The sequence below is a fragment of the Crocodylus siamensis genome, chromosome 1, assembly GCF_052110815.1.
Source record: "Crocodylus siamensis isolate JL-2025a chromosome 1, ASM5211081v1, whole genome shotgun sequence".
Lineage (NCBI taxonomy): Eukaryota > Metazoa > Chordata > Crocodylia > Crocodylidae > Crocodylus > Crocodylus siamensis.
This window is the reverse complement of record NC_143395.1, coordinates 211,491,380-211,511,980: the sequence shown is the minus strand read 5'-3', so window position 1 is coordinate 211,511,980 and position 20,601 is coordinate 211,491,380. Positions and strand designations below refer to the sequence as shown.

At 42.0% G+C, this 20,601-nt stretch overlaps 2 protein-coding genes across 6 annotated transcripts in view; one reads left to right on the top strand and one right to left on the bottom strand.

Moving 5' to 3' along the window:
- Positions 1-20,601, bottom strand: part of CMSS1 (cms1 ribosomal small subunit homolog) — a 383,380-nt gene that overhangs the window by 245,622 nt on the left and 117,157 nt on the right. The window lies entirely within an intron of this gene.
- FILIP1L (filamin A interacting protein 1 like) overlaps positions 1-20,601 on the top strand; it is a 324,599-nt gene that overhangs the window by 189,616 nt on the left and 114,382 nt on the right. For all 4 annotated transcript variants that reach the window (XM_090055823.1, XM_090055814.1, XM_090055796.1 and 1 more), the window contains 2 exons: positions 3,950-4,123; positions 18,048-18,226. In XM_090055823.1, coding sequence (XP_089911949.1) covers positions 3,950-4,123; positions 18,048-18,226 — 353 coding nt within the window. The remainder of the gene's footprint in view (positions 1-3,949; positions 4,124-18,047; positions 18,227-20,601) is intronic.

Below are 20,601 nucleotides of genomic sequence, written 5' to 3'. Positions count from 1 at the left end.
AGTGTCCTAAAATATGTACTCTTTATCTCAATATTATCTCAGGACCTCACTTGGTCCTAGGAGAGCTACAAGAGAATAGATTTTAAAGTTGTAACTTGCCTAAACTTGCAAGTGCCCTAGTGCTGACTGTTGCCCACCATGGGAGTAAAAACGGATCTTCATATTTGCAGAGAAGAAAGGAGAAATTTCTGTGGCAGGCTGATTTAATGAAAGGAATAACAGCTGCTTAAAACTGCTTAGAAGCTTGGTATGTTTGAGAGCAGATGGCATGTGAAGTGGTCAAAGGTACAGACATGAATTTATCACATAGTCCTGCAGTTCATGATCTGGTTATAATATGTGTGCGTGCGTGTGTGTGCGCGCGCGTGTGTGTGCATGTGTGCAAAATAACAAATAATAAATAGAATATAAAGAATAAAAATACAGAGTTATATAACCAGATCATAAACTGCAGGACTATGTGATAAATCCCTGTCTGTACCTTTGACCACCTCACATGCCATCTGAAGTGGTATGTATATATATGTGTGTGTATATATATAATTCCTTCCAGCCATTATTATGCAATATTATGTAAATATTACATAATAAGTGCATATAGTAACCAAAGTTGTGCACACCACTTGCAAACCCTGATTTTCCAGGCAGTTTTATACAATGACATCTCTCACTGCGTCTCCTTTCATTTTAAAGAAATATTCAAACTTTTGAGTATAAGTTTGAGTACAGGAAGCAAAAAATAGGAACATATTGGGGCCACCATGTTATTTTTAATTTTGCTTTTGAGTTCAAGTGAAAATACTTAGGTGAAAAATCATTTTCGAATTCCTGATTATTCCAGTGTATAGTAGTATCAAAATCAAAATTTCAACCAAAAACACACACACACACACACACACACACACACACACACACACACCAGCCCACAGAAAGAACATGAATTTGGCTTCAAAATGAATTGATATCCAGAATAAAACAATACATCTTTTTCATCTTTACTTTCTGTTTCCTGAGGGTTCATTTAAATCAGAGCCATCCAGCTTCAGAGGCTCCGGGGCAGCATGCAGCACAGACTGCAGGCCCTAGGCCACACATGGACTGCATGCTACAGGGGCCACACAGGCTCTCCAGGACCACCACCTTGCAAGGAGCACAATCCCCTCAGCACACAAGTAGCCCTGCTGGCACTGACATGTGGGCAGTGAGCTCAGCAGGCCTCCTGTCATGCTGTACCCCCCTACACACCCACTGAAGCAATGGAGGCAGCCGTGGCTGGAAAGAAGCCTGTGTGTGCTGCCCCTTAACCCCTCATAGGCTCCCAGTTAGACAACCCTGATTTATATAATTTTTTCAGCTTTTCTTCATCAACTAGAAAACTAGAGAAGTTTTTGTTTTATTTTTTGTTTATTTTTTAGCTAAAGATTCTCATGAAGCAGCATGACTAGGATTTGAGTTTCTAAAACACCAGCATCATGCTTGTCATAAAGCACCATGAGTGTAACCAGTAGAAGAGTACGGCTTAAGATTATGTCATTGCCAGTTTTTTTTCTTAGAGGTTTAGTATAAAATGTTTTTAAATGACTTTTCTGCATTAACTCAAAACATGTTGAAGGAAAAATCAATACTAGAGTTAAAAGTATTGATATTGTATACCTTGACTTGCAAAAGGCCTCTGATCTAGTATCCCACAATATCCCCGTGAGAAAACTGGAGGACTGTGAGCTTAACTCCAAGACAGTCAGGTGGGTGAGAAACTGGCTGTGGGATACAACCCAGAGAGTCATAGTGAATGGATCAGGGCCATCCTGGTGAGAAGTGGAGAGTGGTGTCCTGCAGGGGTCGCTGCTCGGTCCAGTATTTTTCAACATCTTCATCAATGATTTGGATGTGGGAGGTGAACAGCTCACTGGCCAAGTTCATGAATGACACCAAGTTATGGGGAAGCATGGTCACACTTGAATATAGGCTACAGATACAGGAAGATCTAGACAGACTAGCAAGTTGGGCAGATTGGAATCTGATGGAAGTTCAACGTTGAGAAATGTAATGTGCTCTACCTCGGGACAAGCAACCCCCAACACACCTACAGGCTTGGCTGCACCAAATTGACTAGCACCACGAATAAGAGGGACCTTGAAGTAATAATAGACCACAGTATGAATATGAGTCAGCAGTGTGATGCGGTAGCCAGTAGGGTAAATAATACCCCTGCATGCATCAATCAATGCACCTCCAGCAAAACCAAGGAGGAGAATCTTCCACTCTACTCAGCACTGGTGAGACTGCAGCTGGAGTACTGTGTCCAGTTCTGGGCTTCAACAAGGAGATGGACAAACTTGAGACAGTCCAAAGCAGAGCCACCCATATGATCAGAGTCTTAAAAGGCAAGCCATATAAGGAAGGGCTGAGGGATCTTGGACTCTTCAGCCTGAGGAAAAGAAAGCTGAGAGGGGACCTGGTAGCAGCTTACTGCTACACCAGGGGAGTACATCAAGGGCTCAATAAGCACCTGTTCACAAGGGGAAAACCAGAAGTAATGGCCACAAACTCCTGGAAGTCCGATTCAGGCTTAACATTAGGAAAAACTTCTTTACAGTTTGGGTGTCCAGACTGTGGAATAAGCTCCCTCCAGAGGTGGCGCAATCGCCTACCCTGGAAATCTTCAAGAGGAGACTGGACGATCACCTTGCTGGGGTCACCTGACCCCCAGTTATCTTTCCTGCTTGGTGCAAGGGATTGGACCCAATGATCTTCCAAGGTCCCTTCTGTCCTTGGCCTTACAATCTATGAATGGCCACTTCCCTTCCCCAATTCCCAACACCTGCAACCATGGAACTGAAAAATTGCATTTTTAAATTTTTATTTATGTATAGTATATGGCTGCTTTCAAACATTCTCAAAGCCCCACAAACACATGCAATATGTTCCCACTGTGAGGACTGTTACAGAGTAACTATAAAATAATAAAATGCATGCACCTGCTGGCTTGTGACAGAATGTATGAAAAAGTATGACAAAGGAAACATATTTGCAGTCTGCTCTCTTGTGAGAACATGTTGGCAAATATTTTCCATATAAAGCAAAACACATACATTACATATACAGGGCTCATAAAAGCCAACATCTTCAAAAAGTGTTCTGATTTTTTGATGCCTGAGGCACAGTGTTCATACAGCAAGGCTTGGGACCTTCTATAAATTTTGACCATTTACAATACCTTAAAATAGGTGTGCAAAAATTGAGGAACCCAATATAACTTACTTCTGAAAACCCTGTCTTATGTATTTTATATGTAATACCTAATAAATAGTCCCTCACTTGCTCTTTTGCAGATATATACACCAGTCACTACTACCTGCTTTAAAGGCAATTAATCTTGTTTTAAAGAGCTGCCATTATTGCATGCTCTTGGAATGCATGTTGTGAAAGGTCACATCCTCTGCACCATGTACCTCACAAGCTTCAGCACAGAAACATGCATATGTAACGATAGTAACCAAGTACCTCTTGGCTGGTTTAAACAACAAAAGGTGCTTTTGTACTTGGTGTGAACATAGAACATAACACTGCTGGGCTTCCTAAAGCATGCTCAAAGACTACATGAAAATCTAAAAAGAATACCTAACGTCATTTGATCCTAAAATCTTGTATCAGGAAAAGTAGGGGTTGATCTGAAGCCAGGGTTAAAATCTGCCTAATCTTTAACAAAATACTGACTATCAGGATATCCGAGTTCACATTGTAGTAATAAATCTTTAAAAACATTAAGAGTACAATACAAAGCCTAATACTCCTCTGGTAGTTTTAAGCAGCTTCCACTTTACTGAATATTTATGATGTACTGAACACATACTTTAATGAACTTTTAAAAACTACTATCTAATGTGAGAGCAGATACTGAACTACACTGAGCATGCCAATATGTACTTTGTACTTTATCTTTCTGCAGGCTCAAGATGAAGTCATAGGAGTTCTTAAGGCTGAAAAAATTGACCTGGCTTTGCTCGAAGCACAATATGGCTTTGTAACTCCCAAAAAGGTGCTAGAAGCACTCCAACGAGATGCTATTCAGACGAAAGCTGCACAATGGCAAGAGGATATCTATGAAAAACCTATGGGAGAGGTATGTATATACAGTCTGAAGTAGCAGAAATCCTGTTGACTTCAGTGGGAGAAAGCTTCTATTCTCATAACATACAGCAAATATTGAGATACCAGGAAGCAGAGCGAAGCAGAGCAAAGCACAGAATATATTTTGTTGTAAACAAGATAGCATCATATTCAGCAAGAAATAAGGGTCATTTTATGATCTCTCACTGGATTAACTGTTGTTGACTATACCAGTGGCCAGCAACCTTTTCAAGCCATGGGTGGGAACAACCCACCATCAGTTCAAAGCAGGCTGGATGGCTTCTGTGGTGCATCAGCAATGGGGGGCTTTCCATGGTTGGGGCCAAGCAGCTGTAAGCTGCACCTGCACTGCTGCTGGTTCTCCCAGCCACATCTTCTACCCCGAGGGGAGCTGGGTTAGGGGTTAGGGAGCTAAAAGCTCTGCTGCAGCTGGGAAAGGAGGTGATAGAAGTAGCAGCAGTTTAGACCCAGCTTCCAGCTGTCTACCTTGGCACAAATCCCTGCCAGCTGGAAGCTGCTCCTGTGCCCCAACCACGGAGGGGCTAGGGAGAAGCAACAGTAGTGGCAAGAGCACAGCTGGAAATTGCTCAACCCCACAGCAGCTTTCCACTGGTTAACTCTGGTCCAGGTGCAGGCATGGGCATAGCAAAGTCCTCGGGCTCTGTGGGCCAGATCCAGTAGCCATGTAGGCTCTATGTTGCTAGCCCGCTGGTCTATATAGTTGTTCCACAAAAAGGTATCACAAAAAAAACCCTTGCCTCTTACATTTCCTGGACAAGCTACTACACTCTCACCCTACTGTATGTAGCATGAATTGACTGAGCAAAAAAAGTGGCGACTCAAGGCTTCCTGAATTTTCATCCTGGTGTCCACAACTTTTTTTTTCCTAGCTGACCCTGAAGCAATTTAATCTCTCTGGAAAAAAATTCAGACCCATATTCAGTAAATGAAGCAGTACTGCAGTCAGTGGGCTCAGCTGCAATAGGTGTTTACCTCAGATGAAAAACGGGGTTAACAACACATACTTAGCTCACATTTGGGATAATAAGTGGTTATTAACATCTACCCAGAGCTTTGAAAAAAAAAATCAGTGTAACATTTACAGCATTCAGTGCAACAATTTACCTTTTGGAGAATCAAAGTCATAGCTGATGCAAGCAGTTTTAACTGATACCCCCTGTAGTTTACTGCAGTTTTCCTGCAAGTTAACCTGGCTCCTAGGGCTTAGCCTGGCGTGGACACCCAAAGTTCCCACCCCACTCATTCAATGAGAGAGTGATGGGCACACAAGAAGCTGTAAAATCCAGAATCTCTACCTTTTATTCAAAACTCTATCACTTAGAAACCCCATTGAGCCCCAAATGTAATATGCTGATACTTAAAGAATATTTAGTTTGGAGTAATAAAAGCCATACTCTTTCTCAATACCATTTACCAGGATTTAAACTGTGCCCCCTCATATGTAACATTTAGATTTTTTTTAAACCTTCTTATGTGAATGTGTTTTCTACCAAATATTTTCCCCTTCCCTTTAAAATGCAGTCTTAGCACATTGCTTATTACAGAGCATTATAATTAAAAAGTGTCATGAATAAGATTCTTTGACCAAGTGTTTTCCAGGCTTTTCAACAGAAATGAAAGCAGGGATGCAGAGTTCAGTTCACAGAAAATAATGTCAGCAAAAGGGCAGGACTCATTTGAGAGGCTCAAAAGGTTAAAATCTCTGGCTGTAATCTAAAACAGATAAAATTTGATTGCAGAAGTTAATTTATTTTAAAACTCTGTTGCATTATGTCATAGGAACTTTGAATGGGAATGATTTGAAGAGCAATCCAAAAAAAAGTTTAAAAATATATGTTTGGTCTCCTATTTTGTATAAATTTATACAGCCATTTTCCTTCTAACATTAATGGCAAAAAAAGGATTTCTAATACCACTGAACTTTGCAATTACAAAGGTAGAAGTAACCAGGATAGAAATGGTGCAAAGATCCCTGGTACTCAGCACTTTTCAGTAAAGCAAAATACTGACAAACTCAGAAGTACATTTTCAATAATTTTTGTATTTTGAGTTTTAACGATGAATTTAGTTTGTGTTCATGGGGTTTTTCTTCTTCTTCTTCTGTTTTTGGTAAACGTTTATGAAAAATGTGGAACAAGCAACCCTTGTTATAACCAGACTGTGGGAAAGAGCTGTGTGAACCCTTCTCTGAAGCTCTGGCAATGTACCTCCACCCTGACCTCCAAAATCTCTGCTATACTTGGGCTTGGGATAAAAACACTCCAGTAAAATGACAACTGTGAGAGAGTTGTGACATGAACCAAAATCTAGAAAATTTTCAGTGGCGGATACTTGCATTAATTTTAAAATGTGTGCTGACTTAAAATTTATATCCGATTAAGGGGCAAGGGGGAACAAAGCAACGCATTTTTTTTGCCCAACAGTAAGAATAATGCATTGCTTTCCCCCTACTGGGAAGAATTTACAAAGACATGGTAAGGGACAGGGAACTAGGCCTCCTCATCATCTTGAAACGTTTGAGGATCCTCCTGGTTCACCCTACCCATCTTTACAACTGCAAACTGCCTCATGAACTGCTGCAGCAGCATTTCCTGCTTGGACAGGTAGTTCACTAGGAACAGGACTCAGGCGATTAATTTCATGGGGACCAAGACATTTAACAGAGTGCAGAACAACAGCCAACTCTCCTTCTTTGCAAAGCTCATGCTGATTCAAGTATATCCAAAAAACCTGTCTTACTTGGATGTGAAGCAATTTTTTTTTTATAAACTATGAGTTTATCAGGCCATATTTATTTTTAAGTCATTTCTCTGCAGAAATGTCAGACAAGTTTGTTCTTACCAGTTGCCATTAATATGTAATAAACCCATTCATATTTAAAAGGCCTTAAAGGAAAAAGGCCTTAACAGAAAAGAGGAAGGGTATCTGTACCCGAAAGCTTGAAAAGTAGAACTTTTCCAACTATTTGAGTTGGTCTAATAAAAGATAACATTACCCAAAGAACCTTGTCTGCCTATGTCCTTAGACCAACACACAGCTATGATCTACACCCCTTAAAGAAAAAGACAATGTCATTTTATTTTGTTTTTGCATACAAAGGCCTGAAAGGACTTTCCCCTTGGTTTATAACATCAAAAATTCCACTCCTGTCACCTCACCATCTTCTCAGTGCAAGAGAACTACCTAAAGGAGATTCTGTTCTGTGCCATTTCCTGCATCCGCCTCATCAGTCCAGTATATGACTGCTTTCCAATAGCATGTTTAACAAGGCTGTTAACATCTGTCTTCAGCAGTTCACCTACTAGCCTTGTCTGCCTACTTGCATGCTAGAGGATGGATATAAACAACACTTGCTTCAGATTAGTTGGTACCTAAAAGAAGCCTTATCTTTGAAAATGGCATTAAAAAAAAAAGGTGGGAAGAGAAGGGGGAAAAGAAGATTATCAGTGTTCTCTCATTATTGATTTTAATAACTAAAAAGCCATGTTAAGTTTCGGATCCTCCATGGATCCTAATACATTAGAAGGCAAGGTAGATATGCACCTTTATAGACTGACTAAATAAGATATACAGGCAACCCCCGCTTAATGCTGTTTCAGTTGGCGCTATTTTGCTACAATGCTCATTTTAAATCAATACCTGATTTCACTTATTGCTTAACGAGTTTTGTTATAATGCTTGCAGTTGCCATCTTGGGTCATTAAAAACACCTGCAGTTGCCATCTTGGGTTGTCAAATACTTTCAGTTTCTCTTAACACTCCATTTTTCAGGAACCAATTAAGAGCGCTAAGCAGGGATTGCCTGTATAGAGACAGCACAAGCTTTTGTGGGCTGAAGCTCACTTCATCAAATAGATTAATTATAGATGAAGTGTTTGGGGCCTCACTGTTTGAAAAAGCAAGTATTTTGCTATTGCCTCCCCCCACCCTTTTTGATGCTTTAAAAGAGTCCTAACACTAAGATTTGTCAACCATGTCACCTGCTATGAGCCCCTCCCCTCCCCAATCTTCAGACTGTGGGCTTAAATTTGACCTCTCTGGCCTTGTTCCAGCTTTAATCCATTTTGTATACCAAATGGCCATCAGCCTGGAGCATGGTGCATTCTTATCACTTATTTAACAAAGGATGTTAAATGACATCTTTGTAGCATGTTGCAAGATTTGCCCACAGGTTACCTTCCTTCTCTGATGGGCATCTGAAGTGTCCGGGGATTACAGTCACTGGAGCAGAAAGTAACAGTAATGTTGTAGACCAGCAGTTGGGACAAGCAGACAATTGTGTAATATGATTTTGGCTAAGTATGTTGAAAAGGAGAGGAAAAAAAGTTGATACATATTCAGGAAGACCCAAATCTCCTCTAATTTTAAACCCAAAATTATACATATGCACACACACCCCAACCACAATAGCACTATTAATGGGAACAATATTTCACTGAAAACTGGGTTTATATAAAAAAGCTCAGTCAGATTTTACATTGGCCCAGTGCCTCAAAACACAAAACAGTTGAGAGAGAGAGAGAGAGACCAACTGTAACACAGCGGATATGCAGCATGCTATTCTGTTTAGACTTAAGATACAAGTGGGTGGCAAACTGTTTTTAAATGATTAAATTCCAATGAATTTTTAGCTTGTGAAACTACTCAGAGTTACATAAGAAGCAGCCTCTCTCATTTTCCATTGTGCATGTTCAACTATTAGTTCTAGCAAAAAAAAATAATACCCCCAAAATAACACATGACTAGAAAGAACAAAACAATGCATCATTTCATTAAGATTTATAAACATGTTTTCAGCAGAGGACATTTAGGAGGCTGCTCATTAGTTGTCTCAGGGCTCTTTGGGGGAATGTATAGTGGAGCATGGTGTACAGATGCAGCATGTGAGCTGGGGGTGAAGTGAGGAGCAGTGCTGCAGGAGAGTTCTTACGCTGGCATTGTAGTGAGATCCCACAACTCTCCCAACACAGGTCCCCAGATTTGCAGCACCCTGTAACTGCTCACTCAGCTGGGCTGAATGAATTCAGCTACCTGTAGGTCTTCTCTTTGGGAACTGTGATCAGTAGCTGAATGCTATGACCCTTTTTTAAAGCAATGGATATAGAGCACAGTCACTTTAACTCCCTTTTTCTCTGTCCATGAAGAAACATGCCCCAAAATATCCAGTCTTCTATCACCTCTTGTGGGCCTGTTCTCCAACCTGCCCTTGCATCAATGACAGTGCCTCACTACGGTCCTCAGGAAAGACTCACTGCCCACTTACACGTGCTTATTCAGTACAGCAAAGCAACGGTCGGCAATCTTTTCTTCGTGGGGGGCCAACCCTCACAACTCAGCTGTCACTACAGGCCCACCAATCTTGTACTACTACCCCAAGTGTCCCAGCTGCATGCACAGGGCTGCTCTCTTGCCCCCTCATGCAGTCTCTGCCGAAAAACATGCTGCCAAAAACTGGTGAGGAACAACTGAGGCACCTAATTCAGGGGCAATGGTAAAGAGGGGTTGGATTAGGAGAGGTGAGACAGTGGCCCTCCACACAGTTACAGAGACTGGAGCGGCAGCAGGGAATCAGTGCAGCTTTAATAAAATGTAGAATTGATCAGGCAGCTGCGGCAGCAGCCAGGGTTTGGCACACTGTTACTAAAATGAAGGCTGGATAACACCTTTGCAAGCTGGATCCTACCCACAGGCCATGGGTTTCTGACTCCTACACCAAAGGAATGAGGATGTTTGTTTATAGCCAACATTTAAGCCTGAAAGCTAGTCAGAAGATTCTTAGCTGACAGTGGGATGACTCTGCAATGGGCTTCAGCAACCTGCAGATGAAACTTTTGCCAATTAGATGCAGAAGCTGAGAAATGTAGATCACCTGCTTCAAGAAATGGACAAATATTTCAGAATTTTCAGGGGGGAAAAGGAAAGATTTTGATGGAATTCAAAAAAGCTCTTCCATTTCCCCATTTTGTACAACAGAAATAGTTAAAATATTTCTATTTTCTCATTTTAAAAAAAGAAAAGAAACGAGTTTAATTTTTCTTCTTCCCTACCTCCCACCAGGTTCTGTTTACTCTGCAGTAAATAAAGGATTATTTTCAACTCCATCCTGCCCACATCTCTTCTCTTCCCCAACCCTCCAACCACTTTGTCACATACATTTATGAGAAGGGCTATAGCAACACCTGTTTATAGGCAGAAAGCAGCGAGAAGAATGGACACCACAAACTAATGGCCCATGGATGGGATGGACCCCAGGCTACGGAGTTTTCCATTTACCATCTGATTGAGTTAAATTATTTTTCAGAGAAGAGAACCTGCTGAATGGGATGCTCCACCACATACTATGGTTGGGAAACCCATGAAAAAACTATTGAGTGTGTATTTACTGAAATCAGTCACTAAAAAAAAAAAAAAAAAAAAAAAAAATCTCATATTCTGGCTAGCAAGCAAGCAGGCCACAGTAGACAGTCTATCATTTTATTGCCCCCCCCCCCCGATGTACCTCATGCAGAAAGAACTCTCAGTCCCTTGATAAGTCAGTAAGTCTTCTCTAAATACATTTTTGGCCAGTAAACAACACTTTCTAAGAGCAATTCCCCACTTTAACCTTCTACAAAATAAGCTGATCTACATAAACTTCACAGAGGAAGAAAATCTCAATATCACCCTTGCTTCAAACTATCAAACTGAAGTTAAAAAAACACTATTGCCCTTGTCATAAACTGTCAGACCAATCTCAGATCACATGCGCGTAGAAAGAATGGTTGTCACTGAAAACCAGTAGAAAGCACCAGAGCCAACAGAGGTCAGTGGGCAAGTGGGGAGGAGGGAAATATGGACTTCAGACTGAAGTTTTAAATCAGTTTACTACATCTGTGTAAGTTATGATAAAATGGAGCCAAAGCTACTGTAAGATGAGATTTTGATTTACTCAGAAAAATAAACATATCTGAATTAGGTAAAATGTTTTCTTATCTGAAACCTAGAGAGACTTCTCCAGTCCAGGAAGTCACAATTGTATTGGTCAAAGGGCTTCCATCTGTGGCTGTACAATGCAGAGTAAGGAAGATCTGTTCCATTTTATGTTTCCCTTAATCAGGCACAAATTCAAACCAATGTAATAATATGGGTGTTTTACCAAATCAAAGAAGAGCTGAAACAGGCACTTGTGGAACTAAACTTTTTCCTGTTCTCAGCTTAGGTGAAAGGGAACTTGAATTTATTTGCATCATGGCTAGACAGGGATCTTTCTTTCACCAGCAGATTTCCTAGAAGTGAGAGGAAGGGATGTGTCCAAAATAATAAGCCATGCAGACACATTTAAAGAAATCCCACATGAAAACCAAATCTCTTATTCAGAATACCGAAATCTTGAACTAAATCCAGCCAGTGCTTCTGATTTTTTCATTACTGTCAGTATCAGTGATAGGATACTGATAGCAACAAGAAAAAAAAAATCAACAGTGATCAGAAAGAGGAAGGGCAAGGAGATGCACTTAAAACAGAGAATGCTTATAAAAGGGGACCTACTTAATTTGCCAGGTGTCTGGGAGAGATAGCACCTCCAGAAAAAGAGTAAGTTGCACTCGCTTGAGTGACCCTTCCTCTCTTGGTCTTCACCAGCACTCAACTCTCACTTGTGGGTCCAAGTAGCTGTCTGCATGCTACAGCGGCCAGCCACACCCGCGTAAGCTGCCTTGACATGCAGGCCAAACCAGGTAAGGGTACCCAGTCAATCTTAGACCTCTGAGGAGATAGGGACATGCCTAACCCTGTATGCAAAGTCTGACTCCAGCTGACTGGGCAGATGAGACCCTTGTATGGTCCAACAGCCATGATAGTGGTATAGCACTGCACCATGGATCACACAGAGCAGGACAAGCCACAAAAGACATCCTGATCATCCACTGCATCGGGGCCAATCTCCAGCCACCTTGATGCTGTCCTCCCACTGGTTACCAACTGGCTCAGACAAGAGAGGGAGGCCAATGCTGTGCAATTCTTCCTCACTTAATTCTAAATCCTGTGCAACTCACATCCAGCACAAGCCCTGTGGTGACAGGCCAGTGACAAAACAGCAGATGTGGACACACTGGATGCTGTACCCATAAACCCACACACAGGTGGCCAAGGGCTTTGGGTCACTTTCTACTGGACACAAGCAGCAGTAGAACTCAGCAGCCCCCTGAGTGACTGAGCAGTCTATTCAAGACTACACTGCTCACCTTCTAAAATGAGGAAGGGCCTAGAAAAGGTGCCTCAAGCATTGTCTGCATCAGCTGATCCTGGCCAGCTGGCAGGGTCCTACTACAGCAGTCAGAAAGGAAAGAAATCAATCCCTCTTAAGCTGGGCACATGGAATGTATGTACATTGACTGACAGAAACACCAAGAGACCTGAAAAGAGAACTGCTCTCATCAGGAGAAAACTGGGCAGATACAACATCCAGATCACTGCCCTCAGCAGACCCACCTACCCAACGAAGGGCAGCTCACAGAAGGAAAATCTGGTTGCACATTCTTCTAGAGTGGTCGTGGCAATGAAGCTAAACAGGAAGCAGGTGTTCGCTTTGCTATATAAAACAGCCTTGTCAAGAAGCTCACCCACCTGCCCAACGGAGTGAATGACCAACTGAGGATGCTCAGGCTCCCCCTGCTTGGCAAAAAGTGTGCCACTATCAACAGTGCATACACCCCTACCATGACCAACTCCAACAAAGTCAAGAACCAGTTCTATAAAGACCTCCACTCTGATCACCGCTGTACTGATATCTGACCATCTTATCCTCCTTGGCAACTTCAACACCAGGACTGGCTCTGACTGCCAAGCATGGGATTGGCGTCATCGGGAAGCACAGGATCAGAAGCTGCAATAGCAATGGTCTTCTCCTGTCCAGACTATCTGCTGAACATGAGCTCCTGGTTATTAACACTGTGTTCTGTCTCCCCAACCAGAAAAAGACATTGTGGATGCACCCTTGCTCTGAGCACTGGCATTATATCAACTGTGTCACCGTCTGAAGGAGGGACAGACACAATGTCCATGTAACCAAAGCAATGTATGGCACTGAATGCTGGACTGATCATCAACTCATCATCTCCCCACTAAAGATGACAATTCAAACCAGATGGCATCCACGAGGATGAAGTGGACCAAAGCACCTCAACATTGCTGGGCTAATGAACAACAGCACCAGGCTGTCTTTTGTGAATCATCTGAAAGATCAGCTTCACACTACATGGCTCTAGTCTGGCTCCATTGAAGCCAGCTAGAAGCAGCTTTGTAAAGCTATACACTCTGCAGCTCTTGAGACCCTGAAGCCATGCATCCGCAGACACCAAGACTGGTTCAATGAAAATGAGGAGGAGATGCAATGGTTGTAGGAAGAGAAACAACATCTCCAAAGAGCCTACCTCTATGATAAGTTCACATCAGCACAACATGCCTATAGCTCGATACAGAAGAGCATTCATTGCAAGTTGAGAGGGATGCAGGACACATGGTTGAAGAACAAAGCAGATGAGATCCAGCATATGCTGACTGAAACAATGAGAAGAAGTTCTTCAATGCCCTAAAGGCCATTTATGGTCTGCAGGTCCTTGGATCCTCCCCTCTGCTGTCTGCTAACTGACAAGGCCCAGATCCTCCAGACATGGGCTGAATACTTCAGCACGGTCCCCAATCGAACCTCCTCCATCAACATGGATGCCATATACAAGCTGCCTCAAACTGCCATCAATACCTCGCTTGAAGCTCCGCCTACAACTGCAGAAGTCCAAAAAGCCATACAACAAATGTCTAGTGGCAAAGCTCCTGCAGCTGACACGATTCCAGCCGAGGTCTACAAATCAGGTGATCACAACCTCACAAAGAAACTAACCAAGATCTCCTGCAGTATGGGAGTGCAGGAGGTAGTCCCTCAAGAATTCATGGTAGTCCCTCCATCATCCACCTGTACAAGAGGAAGGGAAATTGCCAACTATGTGACAACCACAGGGAGATCTCCCTCCTCTCAACTATCGGTAAGATACTCGCAAGAATCCTCCTCAACCAGCTGACCAACCACCTACGTGACCTACTGCCTGAGAGCTAATAAGGCTTCAGAAAAAGATGCAGAACCACTGATGCGGTGTTTGCGGCCTGGCAGCTTCAAGAAAAGTGCCAGAAACAGAATGTTCTCACATTAATTGACGTAACCCACAGGTGGGTAAAATACAGCCCACGTTCCAGATCTGGCCTGCCAGGCCATTCTGTTTGGCCCGTGGGACCCCTAAAAAATTTTTACAATATTTATCTGCTCCTGGCTGCCTGTTAAAGGCATTTTTATGTTTCCAAGATGGCAAAACCCCTTGCTGAAAAGAGTACTTCCAGGGGAAAGGCAAAGGACTTCTGGTGGCAAAGGTCAGGGGGCAGGACTTCTGGTCACAAGATGGTGACCAGGGGGAGAGGAACCTGTCAAGGGGTGGGGCTACCCATGCAGCTCTTGACAGCTTGCAAAAACTTGGTAAGCGGCCCTCCACTCAAAATAATTGCCCGCCCCTGACCTAACCAAAGCCTTCAACACAGTGAGCCACGAAAGCCTCTGGGAAATCATGAAGAAGTATGGACGCCCTGAAAAATAATCAGTATGGTTTGACAGTTCCACAATGGCATGATGGCACGCGTCCTTGTGAATGGCAAATGCTCTGACCCCTTTCTGGTCACAAACGGTGTCAAACAGGACTGTGTGCTCGCACCTACCCTCTTCAACATGGTACTCTCTGCCATGCTGTCAGATGCCTTCCAAGGCGATGACCTTGGTATGGGAATCAAGTACTATTTTGACATCTTCAACCTGTGCAGGCTCCAAGCAAGCTCCAAAGTCCAGACAATCCAGAACAGTACAAGGACACCCTACAGGGGTCCTTAAAGAGTTTTAGCGTCGACCTGGAGTCATGGGAGCAAATCACTCATGACTGTCCATCCTAGAGGTCATCAATCCAGAAAGGAGCACTGGCCTTCAAACAGCAACACATGGCAGAAAAAATGAGGAAACACGTAGCCAGGAAAACGAAAACCTCTCATATGCAATCCTCATCGATTTCCTGCCCCTGCTGCCGCAGATTGTTCAAGGCAAAGATTGGGCTTATAAGTTACCTGTGTACCCACATGACCTAGCCTCCACCCTCCTCCTTTCTCTCACTTTTCTCCTTTTCTCTTTTCTCCATCCCTGTTTCTTTCCCATTTCTTTTCTCTCTCCTTTCCCCAACCCCTCACTGGATGCGGTCATCTTCGCCCACAAAGGATAACAATGCTTAACTTGTGGTAAGGTGAAGCCATTTTCACGGCTTGCTCATGGCACGAAGGGCCAATTTAGTGGGCATTTCTCGGTAGTCCCACCCCTCGCTGCAGACTGGCAAGGCCTCTGCCATCACCACAGACAGTCAGTAAGTCTCAAGCATGTGACAGTAGCTGCAGTGATTGCTGTGTTAGTTTCAATATCATGGTAAGGATTGAGAGATTCTAAAGCAGCATATTTTATTTTTATATATTTTTTTTATGTTTTATATATTTATTGGGAAATTGTGGCCTATGGAATATTTCCTGCCAATTGTGGATACCACTGTTGTTCACAAAAACCGCAAATTAAGTAGGTCTCGATTTATAAACAGTCTAGGTAAGGTATAGGAGAGATAGTGCTCCTGATTTTGAGAAGCCTGGGAGTGGAACAAAGGAAGTTCTTCATATAAGGACCCATGCATTGATAAAATGATAGATGTACCGTCACTACATTTTCCATCATCTACCTTAGAAAGAAGAAAGTTGAACAAGCTTTACTGGAAGACAATCAGTACAGCTATGTGGTTTTAGATGTTTTAAGTTTTGTGCGATGGCCTAAAGAATTTGAGGCCCCAGCATTTTTAGGGGACATTCTGTGGGGGAAAAGCAGCAAAAAGATCAAATAACAACTGAAGGCTGAAACTGGCCTCTGCTTTCCCTCCTTTACCCACTTCTGAACTCTTCAAGAGTAAAATGCTGCAAAGCAGTTTTGACCTACACAAACTGAATGTGGTTAAAATTTTGGGCCTCAACCTTCTTAGACTCACTCTACAACTTAGGCACTCCTCTACAACTTTTCCAAACTTAGCAGCACCCCTTTCAAAATCTAGAGAATAAGAATAGAGAAACAGAAGAATTCTGTTGCTAAGAATTCAGAAAAACTAAAACAGGTCAGAATATCTTTGATACCAGGAATCTTATTTGACATCTCTGGGTTTATCCAATGATGTTTACACACCTAGCAGTGATAATGTTTCATAGCACCCTTAAAAAGATCTCATGGCACCTCAGTGTGCTGCAATATCCCAGCCAAGAATCACCGAGTTTAAAAAAAGACTGTTTCATGGTTTATGCAGCAGACTTCACATTTTCAAAAAGGAAATTAGCCTGTTCAAATCAGCATAGGAGTAAAGATAATTCACTGAGATGAAGTAGATGAAAAAACAGCAGGACAAAGATTCTGCAATTCCTGCAGGGTTCTCTGGTGGGTCTACAATCCTTTCTTTTATCCCCTCAGCAAGATCAATGGCTTTAAACGGAAAAAAAAAAATCTTCTGTTTTTGGTTTTAAATAAAGGTTTTAAAAACCTTTATTTCCAGCTTTGTGCAAGTATGCCCAAGTAACTTTGTCAAATACTGAATTAAGAAGTATACCATGTATTCAGACATATTTTTATGAAAAAGCTTCTAGATTCAGTTCCAAAAACTGGGTGCCAAATGCTGCTCAATAGTTTGAAGCAGTTTAGGAAAATCAAAATCTGACCTAAAGTTTTAAAGGCTAATGGTTTTTGGGCACTTGGTTTAAGAAACCTTCAAAAGGAGATGATGATTTTCAGCAAGCACATGCTTCCTGTCCTCTGGAAAACAGGCCCACATGTCCTATATATTCATATGTCCTCTGGAAAATAGGCCCATTTAAGTTGTCTCAAGGTGTGGCATTCACAAATAGAGGCACACAAAAAAACACTAAGAACTGTGGAATGTTTAGGATTATATTTCTAAAAATAAAATGCATTTATTTGGAAACAACCCTGTTGCTTAATAGAAATGCTCCCAATTGTTAGTCATAGTTTTCCTGACAGTTCTGTCATTTTCCCTGTGATAAAAAATGAGCTATATACATGTTCTCAGAAAAAGAGGAAGAAAGGCCTGGCAGAATGAAGGCAAGGCAGAGACAGAAATTGTAGCAATAATCCTAGCTGTACCATAAATTTGCTACAGGCCCTTGAGGAAATCAGTTTTTGACATCTGTACCTACCTCAAAAAAAGGATGCTGCAAGAATTATTTTATTACTCTTTGCAATGAGCTTTCAATTTAAAACACCATGTGGGTGTTAACTGTTATTTCAAAGTGGAACTGAAATTGAGATGGCCACTTTTGCTTAACCCCTCCCTCCAAAAAAACCCCAAACCACCCCCCCAAAAAACCCAGTAGTTTGACCTAATGTGGATAACACCTTCTGCCAAGACATCTGTTTCTCTATCAGAATCATCAATTATATGAGTGTAAGTCTGGGAATAATAATTGTTAATTAATAGCTGCTAGACAGCCAGTTGCAGAACAAAATATATTCAAGGGTCCTACAAAATACAACCTTCTTATATTTAAAATTCTCAGCAGAGAAGTTGTGGAATTAAATAACACTTTCCAGAGTGATTCTATGAGATCTGACCACCAATTCATAAAATCTATGCTATAGTAGGTGAAGCCTTACGCCTGCACTACTGGAAAATCTGTTGTCATATCTGGAAAACCCATAACAACTGAAATAAAAACAGATGAATAAGCATAATTAGAGCAAACATACTGAAGCAAATAAGAATTCCACAGCATTGCAAAAATTTTTGTTTCTTTCGTAGCTTGACAAAGTTGTTGAGAAACAGAAAGAAACTCACAGACGAATGCTGGAGCAACTCCTAATGGTAGAAAAATCACACAGACAGACTCTGTATGAGCTGGAGGATGAGAAAAGAAAGCATACAGAGTATATGGAAAAAAGTGATGAGTTTACCAATTTACTGGAACAAGAACGAGAAAGGTAAGCTTGCATGATATTTATTATGGTTACTAAGTTCTAAACTTAAAATGACTTCTAAGTATCTTTAGATTTATTGCAGAAGAAAAAGGTGAAAAGTAGAAAACATAACTACAAAGTAGTTCTGAGCGTTCAAGTATCAAGAAAGTTCTGCTAATTTTTTTACATGTTCACCAACAGCATATGCATCCCTGTACAGTAGATGCAATATGTAAAACAGTTGTTTACTAGATCCTTATCCCAAGCATCTTGCACTGTAAGAGGAGAGCAGGCACATTATCCTACAAAGCAAATGCACAGCACCAAAGGCACCTTATAAGCTAAACCCAGTAAGGAAGAAGGTCACCTTTTCAAAGAGATCAGTATACACTGAGGTGTCCAGGAAAACAGTCTAGAATGGGGAAAGGGGACCGTTTAAACAGAAAATATAAAGGCAGTCTAAAAAGAAGCAATAAGAAAATTAAGAGATGAAGGTAGATAAAAAAGGCAGAGGGGAAGTTATCGAGAACTTAGAAAATGAAGAGGAAGCCCTTAAGTTCCTTCATACCCACAATGGTATACAAGCATAAATAAAACTTCTTTAAAAAAAAAAAAAGTGACACAAAAATCAACAGATCTGCCTAAACTCAATATCAAGATATAACAGCAACCATCAAAAGATGAGTTTGATGTTATTTATTGCCTTTAAAAGATCTTTTTTTAAATGTTGCCACCTCTGTTCAGCAACTAAACTGAACACATCCCCAAAATGAACAGGAAAAGAAATAACTGAGGAACATTTCCTATTCCCTGGATAGCTTCACCAGGGAAGATATGAGAATATTGTCTCTATTTCCTTTTACTTAGGAACAGATTCCAGATGGAAATGTTTGGGTGTGAGAATGTCAAGCCTATTCTAAACTCACACGATGCCTAGATAATTCTTCCTCCGCTTCGCCTGTATAACATCATGTTTCACATACTTTAGCAATGCTTTTTACTTTTACCTTTCCTGCTGCACCTCTCATCTTCATGTCTATTGCAGACAGCACACTTGCTTTCCACGAAGTACAAAGCCAAATGTATGGAAATGCGATTAAAAATAAATCTAATGTACATAACAGCAGAAACAAAAAATTCTCACTTATAGATAAATGCATACAGATGGAGATAGACATGGGCACTCAAGGTACAAGGGGGGGAAAAGGCTCCCTTTTGCACTGATAAGCTTTATTTCTTACCATTATATTTAGGGACTTACTCAAATTGTGACTGCATGGATTTCGCAAAACTGGGCAATCCCAGCTTCATAGATTTCATAGACATTTGGGCTGGAAGGGACCCCGGAGAATCATCAAGTCTAGCCCCCTGCCCCAGGGGCAGGAAGTCAGCAGGGATCATAGGACCCCAGCAAGATAAGTATCCAAATGCGTCTTGAAGGCATCCAAAGTGGGTGTTGAACCACCTCTGGCAGCAGACTATTCCAAACCTTGGGGGCTTGGACAGTAAAGTAGTTCTTCCTTATGTCCAGCCTGAATTGGTCGCAGAGGAGTTTGTGACCATTCAAACTTGTCATCCCTTGGGGCATTCTGGTGAACAGACGTTCCGCCAGATCCTGATAAGCACCCCGATAAACTTATGGTTGGCCACCACATCACCTCTGAGCTTGCGTTTTTCCAGGCTGAAGAGTCTTATGGCTCAACCTCTCATCATAAGGTCTGTTTTCCTGACATCTGATCAAGCGTGTGGCTCTCCTCTGCACTCTCAAGCTCCTCCACATCCTTTCTGAATTGTGGAGCCCAAAACTGGACACAGTACTCCAGCTGTGGCCTCACCAAGGCCGAATACAATGGGAGAATGACGTTTCAGGATTTGCTTGAAAAGCATCTATGGATGCAAGCCAGTGTTTTGTTTGCTTTACTAGCCACAGCTTCACCCTGAAAGCTGATGTTCATCTTGTGGTCAATCATGACCCCCAAGTTGCTTTCATCTGTAGTGCTAACCAGCATAGCACTGCCAAGCCTATAAGCATGATGCAGGTTTTTCCTCCCAAGGTGGAGAAGCTTGCATTTTTCGGTGTTGAACACCATCAGGTTCTCATCCACCCATTTCATGAGCCTGTCAAGATCTGCCTGGATCACTCGCCTGTCCTCAGGTGTGAATGCTTTACCCCAGACTTTGGTGTCATCAGCGAACTTGGCCAGCCTGCTTCTAACACCAATGTCTATATCATTGATGAAGATGTTAAGAAGTAGAGGCCCTTGGACAGAGCCTTGAGGGACCCCACTGGTCACTGCACACCAAGACGATTAGCTTCCATTAACCACCACCCTCTGGGTCCTGCCACGGAACCAATTCCCCAACCAGCAGATCATGGTGAGGCTGAGGCCTCAGTTAGC